The 20,287-nt window shown below is 39.5% G+C and overlaps 2 protein-coding genes across 2 annotated transcripts; one reads left to right on the forward strand and one right to left on the reverse strand.

Annotated features, from left to right (window-relative positions):
• Positions 1 to 669: 669 nt before the first annotated feature.
• Positions 670 to 3,462, reverse strand: LOC113169449 (uncharacterized protein C7orf31). Its single transcript, XM_026370847.1, has 8 exons — positions 3,383 to 3,462; positions 3,203 to 3,274; positions 3,063 to 3,092; positions 2,722 to 2,912; positions 2,536 to 2,624; positions 1,884 to 2,058; positions 1,638 to 1,720; positions 670 to 1,551 (listed from the first exon to the last, which is right to left on the reverse strand). The coding sequence occupies exons 1-8, from the start codon at positions 3,460 to 3,462 to the stop codon at positions 670 to 672; spliced, it is 1,602 nt and encodes a 533-aa protein (XP_026226632.1).
• Positions 3,463 to 8,032: 4,570 nt separating this feature from the next.
• Positions 8,033 to 18,466, forward strand: pde11al (phosphodiesterase 11a, like). The gene is made up of 20 exons (XM_026370083.1): positions 8,033 to 9,065; positions 9,827 to 9,985; positions 10,920 to 11,009; positions 11,179 to 11,319; positions 11,407 to 11,471; positions 11,682 to 11,802; positions 12,053 to 12,128; positions 12,214 to 12,281; positions 12,424 to 12,516; positions 13,427 to 13,477; positions 13,631 to 13,777; positions 13,867 to 13,974; positions 14,426 to 14,535; positions 14,624 to 14,714; positions 15,408 to 15,508; positions 15,718 to 15,795; positions 15,900 to 15,963; positions 16,327 to 16,401; positions 16,500 to 16,583; positions 16,704 to 18,466. Exons 1-20 carry the CDS (start codon positions 8,292 to 8,294, stop codon positions 17,022 to 17,024), a joined length of 2,817 nt encoding a protein of 938 aa, XP_026225868.1. The 5' UTR covers positions 8,033 to 8,291; the 3' UTR covers positions 17,025 to 18,466.
• Positions 18,467 to 20,287: the final 1,821 nt, after the last annotated feature.

Genomic DNA, 20,287 nt, shown 5'->3' on the forward strand with positions numbered 1-20,287 from the left:
AGGACTCACTGTCACAAAAAAAAAAAAAAAAAAACAACTTTCACAGCGAGTCAGCCTGGCTGCAACAGATTACGTGCTACAAGGCGTTTTTCCTTTCACACTGGCGAATCTAAGAAGGTAACTGCAGCACCCACAGTACACAGAGGTGGATTCCACAACACAGGAAGCACGATGCTCTGTGGTGAACTCCATGTCACACTTTGCGGGGAAAACAGCTTTGTGCGAAATTTCACCTCTGTAAAATTAGAAAGGTTACAGTATAGACCAAAGTATTAATGTGTGCAGCATTATGAATTCACTGTTGCTGAATACTCCTCCTGTGTGAACTGTGAAGGTTGTTTCTTTTATGTTACCCGACAATCCGCTATGGCTTATGGGAGCCTTACATAAGACCACTATTTATAATACATCCTGAACTCTAATGCAAATTGCAAATGAAATGTGGAGAACCACAGAGCAAATCAACAGTGTTTGCAATGTTTTTTAAATATTGAACAAGCACTCTGCTTATCAATCAGGGAAGTTGCTCAAATCTGAAATATATTGGGAGGCACAGACACAGCTCCAACCTTCAGTAACCGAATAATGAAAATGAATGGTTCATCTTGGATTTTGTTCATTTGACCTGTCCAATGTGGGAAACCTGATATTTTCTTCCAGAGCTTGAGCTTATCCACGCAGGTAGTAGCAGTTGATCCCGTAGAAGTCATGTTTTTTGCCAGTGACGGCGTTGTCCCTCAGGTCCACAGCAGCGTGCGTGATGGAGCTGTTGAAGTTACGATGAGCTTCTGATTTACTGAATGAATTTTGAACGTCCAGGAGGCTGAGAGCTGCACTTTCTCTACCCACAGTCCCAACTCTGTCCACTGGGTGAATGCCAGGCAGGACCTGAGACCTTGGGGCGATGTAAGGGTTAGAGATAATGCACGACAGCTCTCTGCTCTCCACTGTTTTCTCCTGCACTGAAGCTGCACTTGATAATAACTCAGGATGTGAGTCGATACCTGCCTTGTGTTCAGCTAAAGCTGACTGACTGTGGCTAGATTCTAAATTTCTTCCGGCTTTAAAATACTGCTTTTCGCTGTGCTCCATCAGGCTTCTCTCTCTGTTGACGTCCATCTCTCTCTGAGAAACTGGGGAGTTGTACAGGTCCGGAGGTTGCTCTGTGTTAGCTGTTTGGCTGTTTTGTGATATGGATGCTTGCATAAGAGTTTCATCAAACTGGACTTTGTACCTTTCTCTCCCTCTCCTCTCAGAGCTTTTGTGCTCATTCTGTTGTTTGTGTAAGGTCTCCTGGGATAGCTCAGCACTCTCTGCATCTGTAGAGCTACTGCTTTTCCCTGATTGACTGTGGCCCTTTGGATTTAAATCTGGTGCCTCATTATGCTTAGCTATGATCTCTTGTGGCCTGTGTTGGTGAAGAGAAGCTGGAGATGGATTTAGTTCAGCAGCAGTGGGGCTGCGTGTTCTCCTCCCCACACAGCTCCCCTGTCTTCCTCGACTCTCTTGTCTTGGTTTAGAGGGAACAAACACAGGATAGGACCTTTCTCTCTGTAGGGAAAATAACTCATTAGGATTAGTGTAGAAACTGGAAATGCTACTGTACAACTACTATATACTATTCCTAGCTACTTTACCAGTGGTGCAGTGTGTGAATTGATCCCAGCAAGGATTTTTTCCTTGAAGTCATCTATCTTCAGAGGATTTGCTGGCCCAGAGCCTTAAAAATACCAAATATTAATGCAGGATTAGTGATTATTGACACCCAAATCCCATTAAAGGCTTATATCTAACATTGGTATTTCTTATGGCAAACAGTATTATGTGTACTTACAGATGCTGTTCTATCTATCAAACTGTATTAACTGTTTAAGCTTCATTACCCGTGTAGTGCATTTGGTAAGAAGTGACCCACAGTGCCCTCTCCAAATTTTTTAGCATGTTGCTTGTCCGATGGGATAACGTCAAATCCCAGTCACGAAGTTTAGAATTGGGCAGCACTGTCTTTGGAGGCGTGGGGTAGAAAACTTGCCTCTTTTCTTTCAGTGGCTTTGTATACTAGAGAGAGGACGATCATGTAAAGGAGTGTACAAAATATACTGGTTAATTTCAATGATACAGCACTGTAATTGCAATTTCCTTGTTTGCCGCATACAATGGTCATAAAGTGTGATCTTATCTTCACCAACAAAACAATAATAAAGAAAAAAGAATCTTTCTGAGCACATGCAGTGCATAATCTTTCATGTCTAAGAGTAAGATTCAGCTGAAGCACTTCAGTAAGGGAGAATGGTTCCTCCTAAAGCTTGTGCAGGTCTAATCCACAGCTACAGGACATGTTTGTTTGAGGTTATTGCTGCCAAAGGTGGTTAAACCTGTTATCGAAACACTCTTGCCATTTTTTTCTCACCATCATTGTGTATATTTAATGGGTGTGTTCAATAAAGACATATAACATGGATCATGGTTTAAGATCAGATCACACTTCTTGACCACAAAACCAGGAAGAAGTGCTTTAGATATTGTATGACTCACATCCAAGAAGCCGTGTTCTCCAGGCCACGTAACAGCCTTCTTCCTGGCTTTCATGGGCGTCTCCGTAATTTCATGTCTGTATGGTCCACCTGTGCATTGAAGTATAGACACCAACATGACCTCTGGTTATCGCTATCTGTATCGCTTCTTTACAACGTGTGGATTTTCAATACATAGTCCTCTTACCAATAGTTTTGCTGATCACAGTGGTGTCCGGTGCACTAGTTGGGATGAGGGGGGTTAGGAAAGGTTGAGAGGCAGCTCTGACTCCTGTATGAGGGTCATCTGGAGAACAGAAGGATGGGAACACTGCCAACCGGGAGATGTGGGATGAATAGGGATGCTCCTTTGGACTTGCAATCGTTAACATTTTTTTCCTGTTTTGGGTACATGGATTTTAAATGAAGATCAAGTGTGTTAAAGTTTGAGGCAGATACAAGAAAACGTAGCAGTGAGCCAAGTGCTGAGCTTTGTTTTATTATGAGCTTATACATCTACAGAAGTAAAGTCAAATGAAAAGTACTCACCCTATATTTATATCAGTTGGCTTTGGTATACTGAGAAGTAACAAAATACTTATTATTTAGTACCACCACAGAGGAATGAAGCTTCACAGAATTTAATTTAATATGTTTCTAGCTTGAAATCTAAATCATTGGCTACTCACAGTTGGTCATTGAGTCGAACTTTACTTTTCTTCCTGTGAGTACTGTTATAATGTTGTTGACTTGTGGGATGCCTGAGAAGGTAAAATAGAAATCTATTATTAGGCCACATTTGATGTGTTACATTTTTAACTCAGCAGCTATATTTGACTTTGTTTGACATCACTTTCTTATACACTCACACAGGAAGGATGGCTCCACGGTGATAATGGCCATTGAACTCAGATGGGATACTGTTATTTAAAGATGACAAAGGCTCCATATGACTGGATGTACGATTCAGAACAGAGGGTGAAGAAGAGCCTAAAATGCTGTAAGGAAATAGTAAAGGAGGGCAAAATGACATTATCTGCTTATTATTGTAGTTGTTTTGTGTAATTTCACAGCAATGTATTATGGGCACTGGTCAGATTATTGAAACATTTGACAGTTATTTTAAGAGGCAGATATTCATTGTCACATAATCAATATAGTTTATAGAATAAATTGTATTTCTCACTGGTATTTAGCATTTCAGCATGAGCATTAATCGAATTAAGAGTATTAACAAATATAATCTGCCTAAAATAATGACGAAAAACACTTTAAATTATGACCTTAGAGAAACTAATTGGAGTCAGAAAATGAGTTTGGAGTTGTTGACTAGGGTCTAGGACTAGGACTTTTGAGTTTTCAGAGGATCTATGATCAAGACTTGTTGATTTACGTAAAGCTGGAAAGGGTAAAGAGGGATGTCAAAGACTTTAGACATTCACCAGTCTACAGTTAGAGAAATAATCTACAAATGAAGACATTTTGGGACTGTGGCTACTCTACCAAGAAGTGGGCACGCCTGAAGTTTGCTAAAGAGCACAACACTCCACACTCCACAGCAGTATTGGCAAAATGTTTTGTGGACCAATGAAACTATAGTGAAATATTTGAAAATAACACACAGCACAACATCTGGTTTAAACAGAGCACAGCATATCATCATGAAAACATCATCTCAATCATAAAGTATGGTGAAAGAAACATCATGAATTAGGCCTGCCGTGCTGCATCAGGGCCTGGCCAGCTTGCAGTGATTGGGGAGAAGATGAATTCCTAAGTGTATAAAAAATCCTTCAGAATAATGTGAGAATGTCTGTACGTCAGCTGAAAGTAGTGATGCAACAGGACAATGACCAAATATACAACAGAATGGCTTAAGAAAAACAAACTCCACCTTGGACTAGCCAAGTCAGAGCCAACACCCAGTGAGACGTCCAAAGAATATAAAAGAACTAAAACAGTTCTGCAGGAGGAATGGGTTAAAACTCCTCCTGAATAAGGTGCAGGTCTGATTCACAGCTACAGGAAGGTCTGGTTGAGGTTATTGGTGTCAAGGGGGGTTATCCAGTAATTAATTCACATACTTTTTCACTATTACTATGTGGTTTTATGGTTGTTATCAATAAACACATGAAAGATCTGAATATTTACATTTTATGACAAATTAATGCAGAAAACCATGAAATTCCAAAGGTTCACATACTTTTTCTTACCACTGTATGTGTGAAGACAATACAATGGCAATGACAAAATTACTCAAGCAAATTCACAAACACACTGAAATATTTACATACCTGAGCAGTGATATAGAGGAAATCAAGGGGATGGACGTCTTTCTTTACCTTCTGTGACTGACAAGAATCCAGTCCAGAGATGTTTCTATTGCACTCTTGATGCAGATATACAGTGGTCGCTGTGGTCCAGATGGATAAGACTGGAAACACTCAGGTTTTGTTGACAGAACAGGACTCCTTCCTGCTTGTGGCCAGTGCAGTGGGCTCAGATTGCTGGGACAGAGTACAAGAAACAATAGGATCAGAGTGAGTGACACTCAATCCAGCCTGCAGCACATGGTGTGTGACCAGAGGTGTGGATTAAAAAGCTTTTATAAGACCAAAGTAAAAAATATTACACAGTCCTTTATTTTCCAAAAACCTGTACTCTAATGACTACTCTAATAATAATGCCAATGTTTTTATAATTTGTGGGCAATCACTGCTCAGCACGTCTGTCATCAAGCCATTAAGTGTGGAACTGATAATATTACATGGTCACAGTTTGGTGAACTCTACTATACAACTAAGCATTGGATGGAATGAAAATCAAGCCAGCACATGCTGACACCAGATATAAGCTGTGCACAGGTAGTGTTTGGTTACAGGAGTCCTGTTTCAGTGTCTCCATTTGTGTGCCACACGGAAACAGTTATACATTCATCCTGCAGTATTTACCTTAGATGTTGTCACAAAACGATTCCACAACACTCACACAAGGTCATTTAAATGTGAATATCACACACACAAAATTTTGAACTGTCTAAATGTTTGACATCTTTATTGAATGTAGCTATTAAACATAACTGAGGATTGGTTTAAAGCTATGTATCTTAACTTATAAAAACACCTGGTTAATAATCTCCCAGGTTTATCAAGGTATCTTCCAGGATAATGTCAGGGTGGCTGTCTGCAAGACAATGCTGAGAAGAAGCTGGGTGATGCAAAAATGACAATGACCCTAAAGATCAACACCTGAATCTAATGACTTACAGTGAGAGACCCAGTCAGAACCCTGACCTTAACTCAACAGAGATGCTTTGGAGTGACATGCAGGGAGACATTTACACGAGAAGTCCTAAGCTTATGGATGAACTGAAGCAGTTCTGTCGGGAAGAATGGTCCAATTTTCCTCCTGGTTATTATCCAGATCAACAGCTACAGGAAGTATGTGTTTGAGGTTACCGCTGCCAAAGGTGGTTAAACCTGTTTATTAAAACAGTTTTAACGTTTATTTTCTCACCATCACTCTAATGGGTGTATTTCAAGAGTTTTATTGGCTTAGAAATTTTTGAAGTTTGTTGATTACCCTTGCTAATTCAAAGCTTCAGACTGCACATCAGACTTTAATAAAATTCAAAATAACTCGAAGTAACAATACTTCAATACCACATTTGAGAGAAACATTTTGGCCCACAGAAGGCGCCTCGTTGCTCGAACCCCTGGAGAATAATATAATCCTTGATTTTATTAAGGAACCCTAGAAAGTAAAATATATTATGTTTTTATCCACCAATTTAAAACCAGTGATAAAAGCAGTGAGCAAGCACAAAAAAGTCCCACAATCTAAAACAACCAAGTGTGTTGTAATACTGCATTGATGTACTGTAGAATACTATTAACAAAGTAAGAAGTTCACTTAAAAAATACATTTTAAGGGTCTTTAAAAAACAACAACTCTCATGCAAGACTTAGAATCAGTCCAGCTGCCTCTACTTGGACATTACATGAACTGCTTTTCAATCAGCCTTGTCTATTGGCCCTCTCCAGACCCAAGGACTGCATTCTGCTTTTTAATTGGGATTCCCGAGAGACCTTGTCCAAAATCTCAGCAAAATACTCAATTCCTATCAAGCAGTCTAAGCTAAGTCCAGTAACCAATTACCCTTCTCTGGCGCAGCAGAATTACCACTCTCAGGATTACATTTCTCGCTGCTGCATTATAAATGTACCACAGCCTGCATTGATTTCCCTAATATAACTTTTTGTGTAGATGCACAGGTTGATGCGTACGCTTAACCCCTCCAGGATTTCACACACCAATAGGAATTCAGCTTAATCTGTGGATCCTAGTTACCAAATCAATAATTTCTGACACACCATGAGATCTCAATTCACCTCTCTCCAAATGAAAAAACGTGCAACATTGGTTATTAAATTCCCCCGCTCATGTTGCAAGTTGCTAGCTTAACCCCATGGGTCAAAAAGCTGCTAGAGGAGAAAAATTAGTTTAGAGTCTTTAGAGACCCCTGAACTTGGCCTAAGATTAATGCTTTAGTGGTCTACAGTGTCAGAGGCCTTTGGACAGTTGCCCAGTTGATAATCCATCCTTCTCTCGCTGGTTGAGAACAAGTTTCCTCGAAGAATTTACTGAGACAATCATCCAGTTTCTTTCATGCGTGCTTAGAATGAAAGAATAAATGAGGAAAATGTGAACCTGAGCTTGGAGAATATTTCATTCATTTCATTATAAAGAAAAAAAAAAAAAAACATTTCACAGCCACAGTTCCTGCCAAGTGTGTGGGTGTTTGCACGTGTCGGAGTGTGTGGTGAAGGTGTACGTGAGGGAGGGGTGCGAGTAAAGAAGACACAGTACATTAATTTTATAACCACAAGGCCACTTGGCTCCAGGATACAGTAACACACAGATGTACTTACCTCTATAATGTGAAATATTTCAATGCAAATTACATCTAGATAGTTTATTATGGCAACTTAAGACACGATAGAACACATTTTCTTTCTTTCTGTGTGTTTTCATGTTTTCACTCTCATCTATTCAGACACATAGTCTGTCCTTGAGTTATCTATCTATCTATCTACCTGTCCGTCCGTCTATGTGTTCTGTATTGTACATAATTATTACTTTGAAATACTACAAGGGTCCAGGTGTAATATTTTTAATACTGTATGCACCCCCCCCCCCAAAAAAAAATACATTGTTTATTATTTATTTGTAACGTTCACTTGTTTATTTACTTGTTTTTTTGCTAATATATATATATTTAAATTACTCCTCATTTAGAAAGAGTGACTTGTTTCCACGACTTAAATCTACCTGAAGCATCTTATTCATCCTCGTATTGGATGTGAGTCCTGCACACAGTGTCTCTGGTGGCACAGAATCAAGAGAGAGAGAGTGAACAGCCTGCCCTGCAGTTTTTTTTTTCCCAATGTCTAAGAAGAGTATATAGGCGCTGTGTTTGTCTACACCTCTGCATAGTTTTCCAGAGAAGGCTCCAGAGATTCAGTTCAATCTTGCTTGATTGACAGCTGTAGCTCGTTTCACAGGCGTCATCAGCCCGCTTTCAAATACTCTGAGTCTATTTGTCCACGTCTACTCCCAGTATTTCAGTGAAGAATAGCCTGCACGATGGAGTGGCTCATATGGGGGACGAATTAAACAATGTTTTGAGGAGGACACGCCGCACTTGCCTCACTCCCCGTCATCCACTCTCCCAACTCTTGTTCTCTTACTCCTTTGCTCCTCACAGCAGCTTTCAGGATGACAACGTTTGACTTCTCGGATATAGAGGCGTTTTTGGACTGTCACCCAGATCTCTTCGAGGAGTATCTCATTCGGAAGGCGAAATGTGACCAGGTTAGCAGGTGGTTGAAGGAGCATCAGCCGTCCAAAGTGTCCACGGCGGAGGAGAAGCGCGGCGCGGCCAGAGACCCGCTGTGGCCGAGCAACCCAGACGGGCTCCGACGCAGATCGTCTCACATGGAGCTGCGGCGGAACTTCGCCCGCTCAAAAGCCACGACGGCACACCGGACCTACGACGAGCACGTGAGCCTGACCGAACACGAGTCTCAGTCCAGCATGAGGCGCCGCGCGCTCCTGCGTAAAGCCAGCTCCCTGCCTCCAACCACCGCGCACATCCTGAGCGCGCTGCTGGAGTCCAGGGTCAACGTGCCCCAGTACGCTTCCAGCGCCATCGACTACAAATACCGACTCAAGGAAACCAACGAGAGGGAGTTTTTCTTGGAGTTAGTGAAGGATATCTCCAACGATTTGGACCTGACAAACCTGAGTTATAAGATCCTGATCAATGTGTGCATCCTGGTGGATGCGGACAGGTGTTCGCTTTTCCTGGTGGAGGGACCCGCACACAAGAGGACACTGGTGTCCAAATTCTTTGATGTGCACTCAGGCACCACGGTCAGGCCATCCTCCAGTACCCTAGACTCCAGTGAGGTGCAGGTGCCGTGGGGAAAGGGGATCATTGGATACGTGGCAGAGCACGGAGAGACGGTAAACATCTCAAACGCATATGAGGTAAATGTGAGCATGATCCAAATCATTCTACATATTTTCATACACATTTCAAATCAGAGGTTTGTAATATATTATTGCTTAGTGTGGTTTTTATATGAACATAACTGCCCACGTACAGTATGTACAACATTTCTGAATCAGTTGATTTCAGTTTAGAAAAGTTCATTTCCTGCCAGTGTCATGCAGGACAGTTGATGGGAACATTGTCCCACCCCTAAAACTTTTGCGTATGACAGGTCTCCCAACGCAAACAAAAGACTGGAGAAGAGACTGTATGCAATTACCTCAGTTATGCCAGAATATAACTCTTCCCATATTAGTCAACGTCACAGGCAGAAAAGCGAGTATGATCATTCTCACCGCTTCCCACAGAGATAGATCTCGTTTTATACACCAGTTGCGCACCACATCATTATATCATGGCCCTGGGCTGCTTGGGAGAGGCTAAGGCAAAAAGACGATGCTGATCCCTCCTGAGGTCTATTATTGCAATATAGATATGTGTCAGGGAGGCTACTGCAGTTTTTCTTTTTTTTTTTTTGCTTAGAGTAAAAACAACAGGCCCCCTGCAGATTGGTGAATTTAAATAATCATGGATCACACATGGAATTTGCTTCAGGGTTGCTGTAACGCATGTGGCACAAGGGCATAAAACCGATATGCTGTAGCAATGTGGTCATACAGGGGTGAGAGGTCAAGTGTGCTGTCTGCATGTGTGTTTATATGGAATTATGAATTTGTGACATGTACCACTGTTCCAGGACCACCGCTTCTCTGATGAGATAGACAAGTTAACAGGCTACAAGACTCAGTCCATCCTCTGCATGGCCATCTGTAACAGTGATGGAGAAGTCATAGGTGTTGTACAAGCAATCAACAAAAATCCCATGGGCACCCCTTTTACTGAGGATGATGAGAAGGTGAGACTGTATTACTCTATGTGTCTCAGTTGACTTTTTATTAATCAAATTCACTCTATTTCATTGGCTGTTGTTTTGACTATTAGAGATGAAGGTAATCTCTGCATGACTGTCTTCATCTATAAGGCTCAAGCACAGAAGTGGAGCTAAAACTCTGTTTATACTGAATCTTTTTAATGGCTGTGGAGTGGGGCAAAGCGTTCCCTGAGAAGCAAAATTCCAGAAAAATGTTTCAAAGCGTTTCAATTATTATGCCTGGTGGTGCAATATCATGTATATGCACACTGAAGAAAGAGATTTTAGTGGATACACTTTCAATTGCTCCCTGAGCAATCCACTCGAAATGGGCTCACTAGCATCTCAATGTATTATTTACGGTTCCACAGCTTATAAGGATAATTTCCTTCTCCCAGTTTCTTGATAAGCAAATAATATAGTGTGATGTAAAAAGTGCTGGCTTCTTGTTTTTAATAACTCATTAGTTTACATACATCTGCAGGAATCCAGCTGTGCTGAGAAGCAACAGTTTGTCCACAGGGTGGCAGAATCAAGTTGTGGAAGTTCAGTTATTCTAAATGTATACAGTATTGTACTAAAGATAGAAATGAAGTTTGTAATAATTCAGTCGTTTTTATGACTTGTTTGATGCAGCTTTAAAAAACACTAAATATAGCCTTCAACAACTTCAGAGACTACTTGACAGCAACACAGACACACAGCTTATGTAGAAATGTTAAGGCCTCTGATGTCTTACTAAATACCTTCATTCTCTAAATCAATACATCATTAACAGGGAATCTATTGCCACTAACTCCATCATGACTTTTTTCCCTCCATCACCACACACCCCATTTTATGTCCCTTTGTTTAGCATATAAATAGCCAACATTTAAAGATTATGCATGTTTCTCACTATTTTTGTATTTTTACCCAGGTGCTGCAGATGTATCTACCATTCTGTGGAATATCGATTTCCAATGCCAAGTTGTTTTCAGAGTCTCGCAAAGAGTATGAAAGGAGCAGGGTGAGAATTTGTAACGCCTGGTTTCGATTGTTTCATAGCCTCTGAAGGAGTAACAGAAGCATTACGTCTTTATTGTTATTTGGAATATGGCTAACTCTAAACTCTAATGCATCCTACATCATAAACACTAATTGTAAATACTAATAATTATCCTTGCTCACTGACACAGGCTCTGCTGGAGGTGGTCAACGACCTGTTTGAGGAGCAGACTGACCTGGAGAAGATCGTCAGGAAGATCATGCAGCGGGCTCTGACTCTCCTGCAGTGTGAACGCTGCTCTGTGCTTCTCCTAGAAGACATCGATTCACCTGTGAGTCCTCTGGCTCTTTAAAGCCGTTTCTTGTACGTGCTAAATGTAGTCGCTGTCGGTTTGTGATGCTGCATGTGTTTTCTGTAGGTTGTGAAGTTCTCCAAGACATTTGAACTCATGTCTCCGTTGTGCAACATAGACCGTGACATCAGGTGAGCGACAGAGTGGCACACAGACACAAAGAGAAATGTTATACCGTAAACAGCTACAGATACAACACATAATGACCTAACAGATAGGCAACATAACAAAGCAAAACTAAGGAAAGAAAATGAACTCACTTAATATTGCTGCTGTTGCGTTGGACGTTAAAGTGCCCAGACCTGACTGTTGTTTCCTGTTTGCATTATTGGCCACATCAGCATGGAGAAGCTATCATGTTCTGATTGGCTGATCAATAACAGCATTGCTGAGCTGGTGGCTTCCACAGGACTTCCTGTTAACATCAGTGATGTGTGTCAAGACCCACGTTTTGATGCTGAGGTACCATGTGTTTGTCTCATTATTAGATCTGTGTAAGATATACATACATGCACGTCACTGCAAAAAGTAGAAGTACACCATAAACACCAACAAATACAAAACTGATGATTTTGTTTAGGCACAGAATTTCTAGTTGATGCCTACACTTGTATTTATTTGAAAGTAAAAATATGGGCATGTGCAGGTCTTTCCAAAAACTCTTGTACACAAAAACTGTTCTCAGTCGTGCTCTTGTCTCATCCTTTTACAGGCAGATCAGGCCTCAGGGTTTCACATTCGATCAGTGCTATGTGTTCCTATCTGGAATCGAACTCATCAGATAATTGGTAGGTTGACCAGAAATAATCAATGTGCTCATACTGGAAACCAGTTTCCATGTCATAGTTGATGATTTATGTGTATTTTATACAGGGGTTGCACAGATACTGAATCGACTGGACAGGAAGACGTTCAACGATGCAGATCAGAGACTATTTGAGGTTAATTACGTCAAAGTCAGATGACAGCTGCATTATCAACGTTTTGTTTACTTATTTCTTTTTTTGGGTACCCTGATGCACTGGGTACACATTATGCCAGATTTCAGGTCTCAGTTTCTCTCTTTTCTTTTTTTATCTACAGGCATTTGTGATATTCTGTGGACTTGGAATCAACAACACTATGATGTACAACCAAGTTAAGAAGACGTGGGCCAAACAGTCTGTAGCGCTGGATGTAAGCACAAGAGCATAACGTTTACAGCTCCACCACTGTGGTAGATAATCATATATAACTATATATAACTTTTGCAGTTCTGACTTTTTTGCCCATTTTCCTAAAATTTCCTATTGTACATGTCTCACTCTGATATTATGGCATAATAATACAACTGTAAAACATTTTAAAGACTAAAAAATACCATCTTATGTATGATCCTGATATTACATAAATATTTCTTTGCTGCTAATCACTTCAAAGCCCTTGCTAAGCACACCATGAAAATCCTCATCATATATTATGCATAAGCACATGGTATAATTACCACTATATCTGCAATGAAGTAAAAATAAGTACATGTGCATTTAAAAATATAGTTTTATGTCCATTAAAATGTGTTAAAGATAAATAAATGAATACAGTCTATATTATGTTATTATAATGTCATATTAAAAAGTGAGTCTGGACAGAGAGGTGTCACTGATTAATAGTAATGGTCACATTCAATGGTGTCTCCATCTGCGTTCTGCTCCACTGCCCGCTATCTAACCTGAGCAGTCACATTATCCTCTGCAAACATGGTTGTGCTTCTCTGTCATAAATATTTCAAATGCTTTTAATAATTCATAATAAATACTTGTGCCAGTCTGCTAACCTCTCATCAAAGGACTCTTCTATTTCTGCCACATAATCTTTGCCAATCCTGGTGGATTGGTCAGGACACCCAAACTGTAGCAACAGATTGATTTTAAAAGCAGACACGTACTTTCTTTGATCCTGCAACAAGATAACATCGATCATAGGAAAATTCTTGGGAGTGATTTTCCAGAGTATGTCTTTTCTAAGTTGGGGTTTTCACCTCATTAACAGCAAATTGGTTTCAGATTATTCTTTCTTTCACCTGTTTGCATAATGTCCGCTGTTTTAGATGCTGTCCTACCATGCTACCTGCTCCAAAGTGGAAGTCGACAGACTCAAGGTAAACCTCATTAAGAAATACTGAGATATCATTCATACAAAAAAAATAAAGGTATGAGATAGTATGAGTATGGGTATAATGCAAAAAAAGTGTTTTCTTGCCTCCCCCAGTCCAGGCACTGTATGTTTGACAGCTCTGTCCTCCTTCTCCAAGGCAGCCAAGATCCCCTTGAGCAGCGAATTAGGCATTGATGAGTTTCATTTCAATGACTTCTCTTTGGACAATGATGCCATGATCACTGCGTCACTCCGGATGTTTCTGGAACTTGGTGTTGTGCAAAACTTTAAAATTGACTATGAGGTGAGGCTCTGGAAGATGTTTGTGTGGCACTAGAGCCTGTTGTGAATCTGTGCTGTATGCATGTTTCATCTATATGTGCCTTTTTGTAGGTTTTGTGCCGCTGGCTTCTGACTGTGAGGAAGAACTATCGAACAGTGGCGTATCACAACTGGAGGCATGCCTTTAATGTGTCGCAGTGCATGTTTGTTATGATCACAGTAAGTTTCCCCTCAGATTTATGTGGAGCTCTTTCAGTTAGCAACACATAACTTTATTTTAAATTCCAACAAACATCATAAAAACTTTAAAAATATCAAATGTGTTAAAATGATGCATTAGACACATTGACTATTTTATAAGTGATAATAGATGGAGGAAACTGTATCTTAAGGGGTTAAGAGGTAAAGAGGTTACAGTTGCTATGTGACCCAGCTTTCTATGAAGGTACAGATGTTATTTAAAGTCTTTCATGAGAAACATGAACTGAACTGTCATGTTTCCTCATTAGGAGGAATATGTTTAAGAAAGAAATCTAAAAAGATGTATTTTGGTAAACGCTTTAGAAAGATCCTGCAAAGTGGCAGCACTTAGATACAATATAAATACAAATGAACTTGATATTGTTAAATAAATAGATTTGAATACAGGCATGTGCTTTACTTTTGGCAGACAGCCAGTTTCCAGGATGTTCTGTCAGAAGCAGAGATCCTGGCACTGATGGTTGGCTGTCTTTGTCATGACTTGGACCATCGAGGAACCAATAACGCATTTCAAGCCAAGTAAGCCAGAGGAGCCTGAAGTATGTTGACAAATTTCTGACTTAAGTGACCGAAGGTTTCACTGCTGTGGGTTTTCTTTTCCCTGCAGGACCGGCTCGGCTCTGGCTTTGCTCTATGGGACATCGGCCACCTTGGAGCATCATCACTTCAACCATGCAGTCATGATCCTACAAAGTGAGGTCAGAAAATATTGCTTATATGATTAGTATCACATGTAGCAATGTAAACTGTATTAAGTATGATAATTTTCAATCTGCCATTTTAATTAGGTTAATTTGTTTCAGAATGGAAAATTTAAAAAAAAATGTAATGAGGCAATTGGATCCCTTTTCTTTCTTTTATTATTAAATAAGCATCAAATACAATATTGTTTATTACAACTGGCCTCAGTGTGAGATCATTTTTCAGGTTTCAGAAGAGTTTCTTCTTTTACATATTCAACTTAATGGGCAGTTTTAAAATTATGTATGAATCCTACAGTATGTAACGACGTTGTAATTTACTCCATTTCCAAAGAGTGTGATGCCTCTTTAGACCACTGGGCTACTACAATGTGCCTGGGGTGCACACTGAGTTTTGAGGTTGTGCTGAACAAACTACTCTGCTGGTAGGTGGCAGCATTGTGAGGCTGTTTTGTCTCAGGTCAAGCTCAGTTTGACCAACAGGAACTGTGTTCTCTATTGATTTCTTTTCACAGAGGACAGAGAAAGTCTATACACATTGCTAATTAACATCGCTAATGGGAGCTTCATTTGACAGTGAGCGATGACTTTACCAATGCATTGACTATAAGGAGACATTTTAGCCACTATTACTCATCTTCACCAGCTTTTCTGTATTTGCCTACTGTATGCTATTGTATTTCTCCACAGGGTCACAATATCTTTGCAAACCTCTGCTCTAAGGAGTATAGCAACATGATGCAACTATTGAAGCAGGCTATTCTCTCCACAGACCTTACTTTGCACTTTGAGTAAGTGTTTTTTTTTTAATGCTTTTAAAGCTCAAGCAGTTTATTTGGTAATGAGTAAAAGTGAAAAACTATATTACAGTTTATTTGATACATTCTTACAAGTAATTAGTATAAGATTCAACATTTAACATATTACAAATTCTCCTTGTAGTCTATTATTTTGTCTTTCAATATTTTCTGTATCCTTGACTGTCTCTTTGCATTGAAAGGCGCAGAACCAAGTTCTTTGAGTGTGTTCTGTCTGGAGATTTCAGCTGGAAAGATGAAGGCCACAGAGAAGTTCTCAGGTTTCTGTCTTTGTGCTAAATAAAATTGTTTTGTGTGTCTAAAATCACTTTAAATGTGAAGAGAAAAACAAGTAGTTAGAAATGAGCTTTGATGCCATCAACAGGTCGATGCTGATGACAGCATGTGATCTGGGCGCCGTCACTCGTCCTTGGAAGATATCCAAGCAGGTTAGTGTAATTATCATGATAATTTAATATGTGTGGTTTCATGTTTGATGGTACAGACATGTAAAATATACATTAGGTGAAATTTGGTCTGAACGCACTACAATATGCAAGGCTTCTGAAATGTACATGTTCCATCTGTATATGCACCATCAATTTTCTTTGCCTATGTTTCTGACCCATGGCCAGAATGGTTTCAACTAGAATACCTTACTAGAATATGAAAACACCTGAATCTTCCTTTTAGCACAACATTGTAGAAAAACTATATGCAACCTCATGCTTATGGTCCATGTTTGATATGAAAATGTTGCATCTTATTGAGCAATGTAATGAATTATTGATGGTTTGTATTTATGTCCAAAGGTTGCAGAGCTTGTGACGAGTGAATTTTTCGAACAAGGTGACAGGGAGAGGTCCGAGCTTAAGTTGACCCCAGCGGTGAGCAGGTTTTCAAAGTCATATCTTTCAGTGGGATTTTTTCTAACAGCATAAGTTTCATACTGAATGTTTAACGGGTAATTTTATCTTCTCTATAGCCGATATTTGACCGTAACCGCAAAGATGAGCTACCTGCTTTACAGCTAGAGTGGATAGATGGAATCTGTAAACCCCTTTACCAGGTAGGTATCCCCTGATGACTACAGATAGACATTTAGCTCTATCTGTAACAAAAACAATAATTACCGGTAAATAATTGTTTGTGAGTTTAAGTTTCAGCTATTCTCCTGTGTCTCTCACAGGCACTGCTAAAGCTCAATAGGAAGTTGCAGCCAATGGTCGATGGGATCGATGCCAATCGTAGGAAGTGGCAGGAGCTTTGCTCGTCCTGTCAGCAAACACACAAAGTCTCTGTGTTCAGTCAGAGTGCAGAATCAGACCAGAGCCCTGAGTCTCATGACAATGCAGAAAGAAACGAACACCCACAGTCGAACCCAGTCGAAAACAGCAAGCTCGGATCAAAGTCTAAGTGTGGACAGGGTCTCAAGTGTAACGTGAACAAAGATTTCTGTGACAATCAACCAGCATCGGCTGGCAATACAACAGTTGCAGGACAGAAGTAAAGCAAAGTGTACAGTATAGGTTTATCCATTATGTGGCTGAGATGGGATCATTACTATATATACCCTGTGACTTTCTAACACATGCACTACCCTAAATTTCTTCTTTAAAATCAGGGTACATTCAAAGCAGTTTTCATCTGCTGAGCTTTTCCCAAGTGTCACTGTGTTAAACTCAGGAGCAGGAATAATTTTCCGTTCATCACACTCTATTTAAAGGGCAGTCATCTATCTACGTATGTGTGTGAAGCTCCTCATAGCATAACATGTAGGGATGAGAGAGAAATGTTGAAACCAAAGAGGGCCACGTATTACTGTAATGTTTGGTAATGTGTGATGGGAACTGCCTCAAAAAAAACAACAAGCCCCTCGGAATGCCTTCACAAAATGAAAATGAATCACTGTGATTTCTCCCTATCACATAGATTGCCATTATGAATGTAGACTGGAGCATGGTCTTGTTCCTGAATGTTTCTTACTGATAGGCTATGTCTTACCTCAGTTGCAGGTCTCTGGTCGCATGGTATCATTTTCAGTGTATGTAGGTTAACCAAGCCTTCTGCAGTCAGTGTTTTCTGTCAATTGCATGTCTGTATAATGTGTAACCTCCTTATTCCTTGAAAAATGATAATCCAAGGGAATAAAAATGGTTTTGATTATCGTATTGCTTTGAAAGTAACTGTGAAATGAGTTTATGCAAGCTAGTGTTTACCTGAGTGAGACAAACGCATTCCTGTATGTCTGTCCATTTAAAAAAGACATGGTTATCAAACTCCTGAGCTCCTTCTCTACGCGTGTACGACTCCATTAATATGCAAATTAAGCCTCTGTAATTTTTCAGTGTAGCTTAAAACTGCACACAGCAGGATGAAAAACACCCATGTGTTTGTCTCACTTAGGGTAAAATAGAATAATAGTAGGCTGCATTTCTCTTAAAACTGAAATATGCCTTCAGAAGACTTCAGTATTTCAGTATGTGCAATAGATAAAATGCCAAAAGAGAAGTTTCAAGGTTCACATACAGCACAATATAGATTTAAAGATTTGTTTTCCATTATTTGAGATTCATCAAAACAGTGTTTTGTAATATAGACTGGACAGCATGCTGGTTATGTTGAAAATGCATGTATTCTGTTGATTTGACACTGAGATTATCTTGATGCCTTTGACCGCCCGATGAGATTTGCTTTGCATGAAATACTACTGTAAGTGTTGTTACCTGAACATTTGATTGCTGCATTATTGCTGCTGAGAACAGATAAAGATTTCTATTTTCGATCACAGACTTTAAGAAAATTCTACACCTATTATTTTTCATATACCAGACTCTATATGCAAGAATTGGCATTTTCTCCTGCTATTTATATAACATCTGCACAAAATACATTCTCAAAGAGGAAAGGAGCGTGGCAGAGAAAAGTGAATAAAATGATGTGGCATGGAAACTGGATGTGTGTGATATTTTGTTCTTTATACTATAAATGTGTATGTTTATAAAAGTTATGTAGGATTTAAGAGGCAGACAATAGTTTCTAGTAAGGTCTACTGATAATACTGTGGGATCCATGTAGATACATAGGGGAAGAAACTCTTAATGGCAAAATGTTATTGTGTCACATATATATTTGATTTTCTGCAGACACTCATACATGTTTGTGACAAAATATAATACGTATTTGCATTTCTGAAGCCCTGAATCTTTTTAAGACAATGAGGTGAGGCAACAGTAGCTGCAGCAGAAGTGTGTAAAACTCAGTGCAGCTTCATGTGCATGCAGCCGCCAGCTGCCAAACCATAGCCAGAACCGGGCCTTAATCTATAATTTAACATGGACTGAGTTTATTCTCCTCAGGGTCGATGATCAGGGGAGAGCTGGATGGGGAGAGGAGAGAGAGCCTTCCAACTTGATGCAGGGCCCGGCTCTGCCATAGTCTTTGATCTCTCACCCTCCCTCTCTTTTTCTTCTCTGCTGATTTTTTCTGTTTTATCTCCCTCACACACAAACACAACGGATTTCACTGCTCAGTCTGACATACTGTACTATATGTACACACACCCAGAAAAAAGAGGCAGAGCACTAAATGAAAAAGTGAAAAAATAAACACCCTGGAGGGACTTGTGTAATATTTAATAACCTCTAAACTCAACAACTATAGTCTGTATCCTGTGTAATTTCTTATGGGACGGAGACTAAGAATAGAAATCAGGAGTTACAGTGAGGGTATGAAACATTTTGTGTTTGTAAACATAATCACGGTAATGAGATCACTCTTTACCGCTGCTTTGTACATCTAGAGGAAATGGCCCATATCAATTTTTAGAAACTGGAGCGAGGCAAGCAAAGTCATGCAAATGGACTATAAATATTAATACATCCTACCATACTGACAATGTACCAGGAATAGCTTTGTTCACCTCATGATTATTAATTTTACTACGTGCACACATTTTTTATGTGACGAATCGTTAATGGCAGGCATTAACATTTGCAAACTACAATCACATATTCAGCAACACATTAATAATGTTAGAGTCTGAATAAAGTCAACAGGAAAGTTTAGGCCATATAAAAAATGCTAATTGAATGCGTGTGAATGACATTTTGTCGTTTACTTCTTTAGACTGAACTGATGTTTTAACACCAATGCAGTTAGGTTTATTTCATATATTTCCACATTCACTGAAAACATCTGCTTTTATTAACACAAACCTAAAATCAGAAACCGTAACTGTAGTTGATGAAACAATCTCACCTTGAGGCACCTTTGATCATGTCCCAGTTTGTACAGTTTATATCAAACAGTTCAAAATTCACTTTGAAGATTCCTTAAAGGACTTGTCAATTCTGGCTTAAAAGTTAATTTTTAAAGTGGATTTCTGACCTTGCAGACACCATTGCCAAAGCTATCTCACTTTAACATTTATTTAGTAGTTGCTCTGAAGCTTTTTATTGCTGTTTTGGTTACACAAATTGAGATTAGTTTCCCACGCACACTTTCCTCAGTATGTAAACAAACTCTGTCTGCAATATATTCAATGCAGCTGCCATAAGAATTTCTTTGTATATATATATATATATATAGAGAGAGAGAGATAGATAGATAGATAGATATGTATGTATATATAAATAATAAAAGACAGAGATATCTAAAAGAAACCAGAACCAGCAGGGGTTTTAATCTTGGCTCCAGTGACAGGGAACTGTTACTGTTAACATTACTGTCACTGGACTGCAGAAACAAAACAAGTGAAGGACACAGTGTCAC

The sequence above is a fragment of the Anabas testudineus genome, chromosome 16, assembly GCF_900324465.2.
Source record: "Anabas testudineus chromosome 16, fAnaTes1.2, whole genome shotgun sequence".
Classification (NCBI taxonomy): Eukaryota; Metazoa; Chordata; class Actinopteri; order Anabantiformes; family Anabantidae; genus Anabas; species Anabas testudineus.

Excerpts from the sequence above, each read along its gene's own strand:
- LOC113169449 (XM_026370847.1), bottom strand. The coding sequence starts at position 3,462 with ATGGAGCCTTTGTCATCTTTAAATAACAGTATCCCATCTGAGTTCAAT. Across the intron at positions 3,275-3,382 it reads CGTGGAGCCATCCTTCCTGT|GCATCCCACAAGTCAACAAC; the intron begins GTGAGTGTATAA and ends TTACCTTCTCAG. Across the intron at positions 2,059-2,535 it reads GAGAACACGGCTTCTTGGAT|TATACAAAGCCACTGAAAGA; the intron begins GTGAGTCATACA and ends TCCTCTCTCTAG.
- pde11al (XM_026370083.1), top strand. The coding sequence starts at position 8,292 with ATGACAACGTTTGACTTCTCGGATATAGAGGCGTTTTTGGACTGTCAC. Across the intron at positions 11,803-12,052 it reads ACCCACGTTTTGATGCTGAG|GCAGATCAGGCCTCAGGGTT; the intron begins GTACCATGTGTT and ends ATCCTTTTACAG. Across the intron at positions 14,715-15,407 it reads TCATGATCCTACAAAGTGAG|GGTCACAATATCTTTGCAAA; the intron begins GTCAGAAAATAT and ends ATTTCTCCACAG.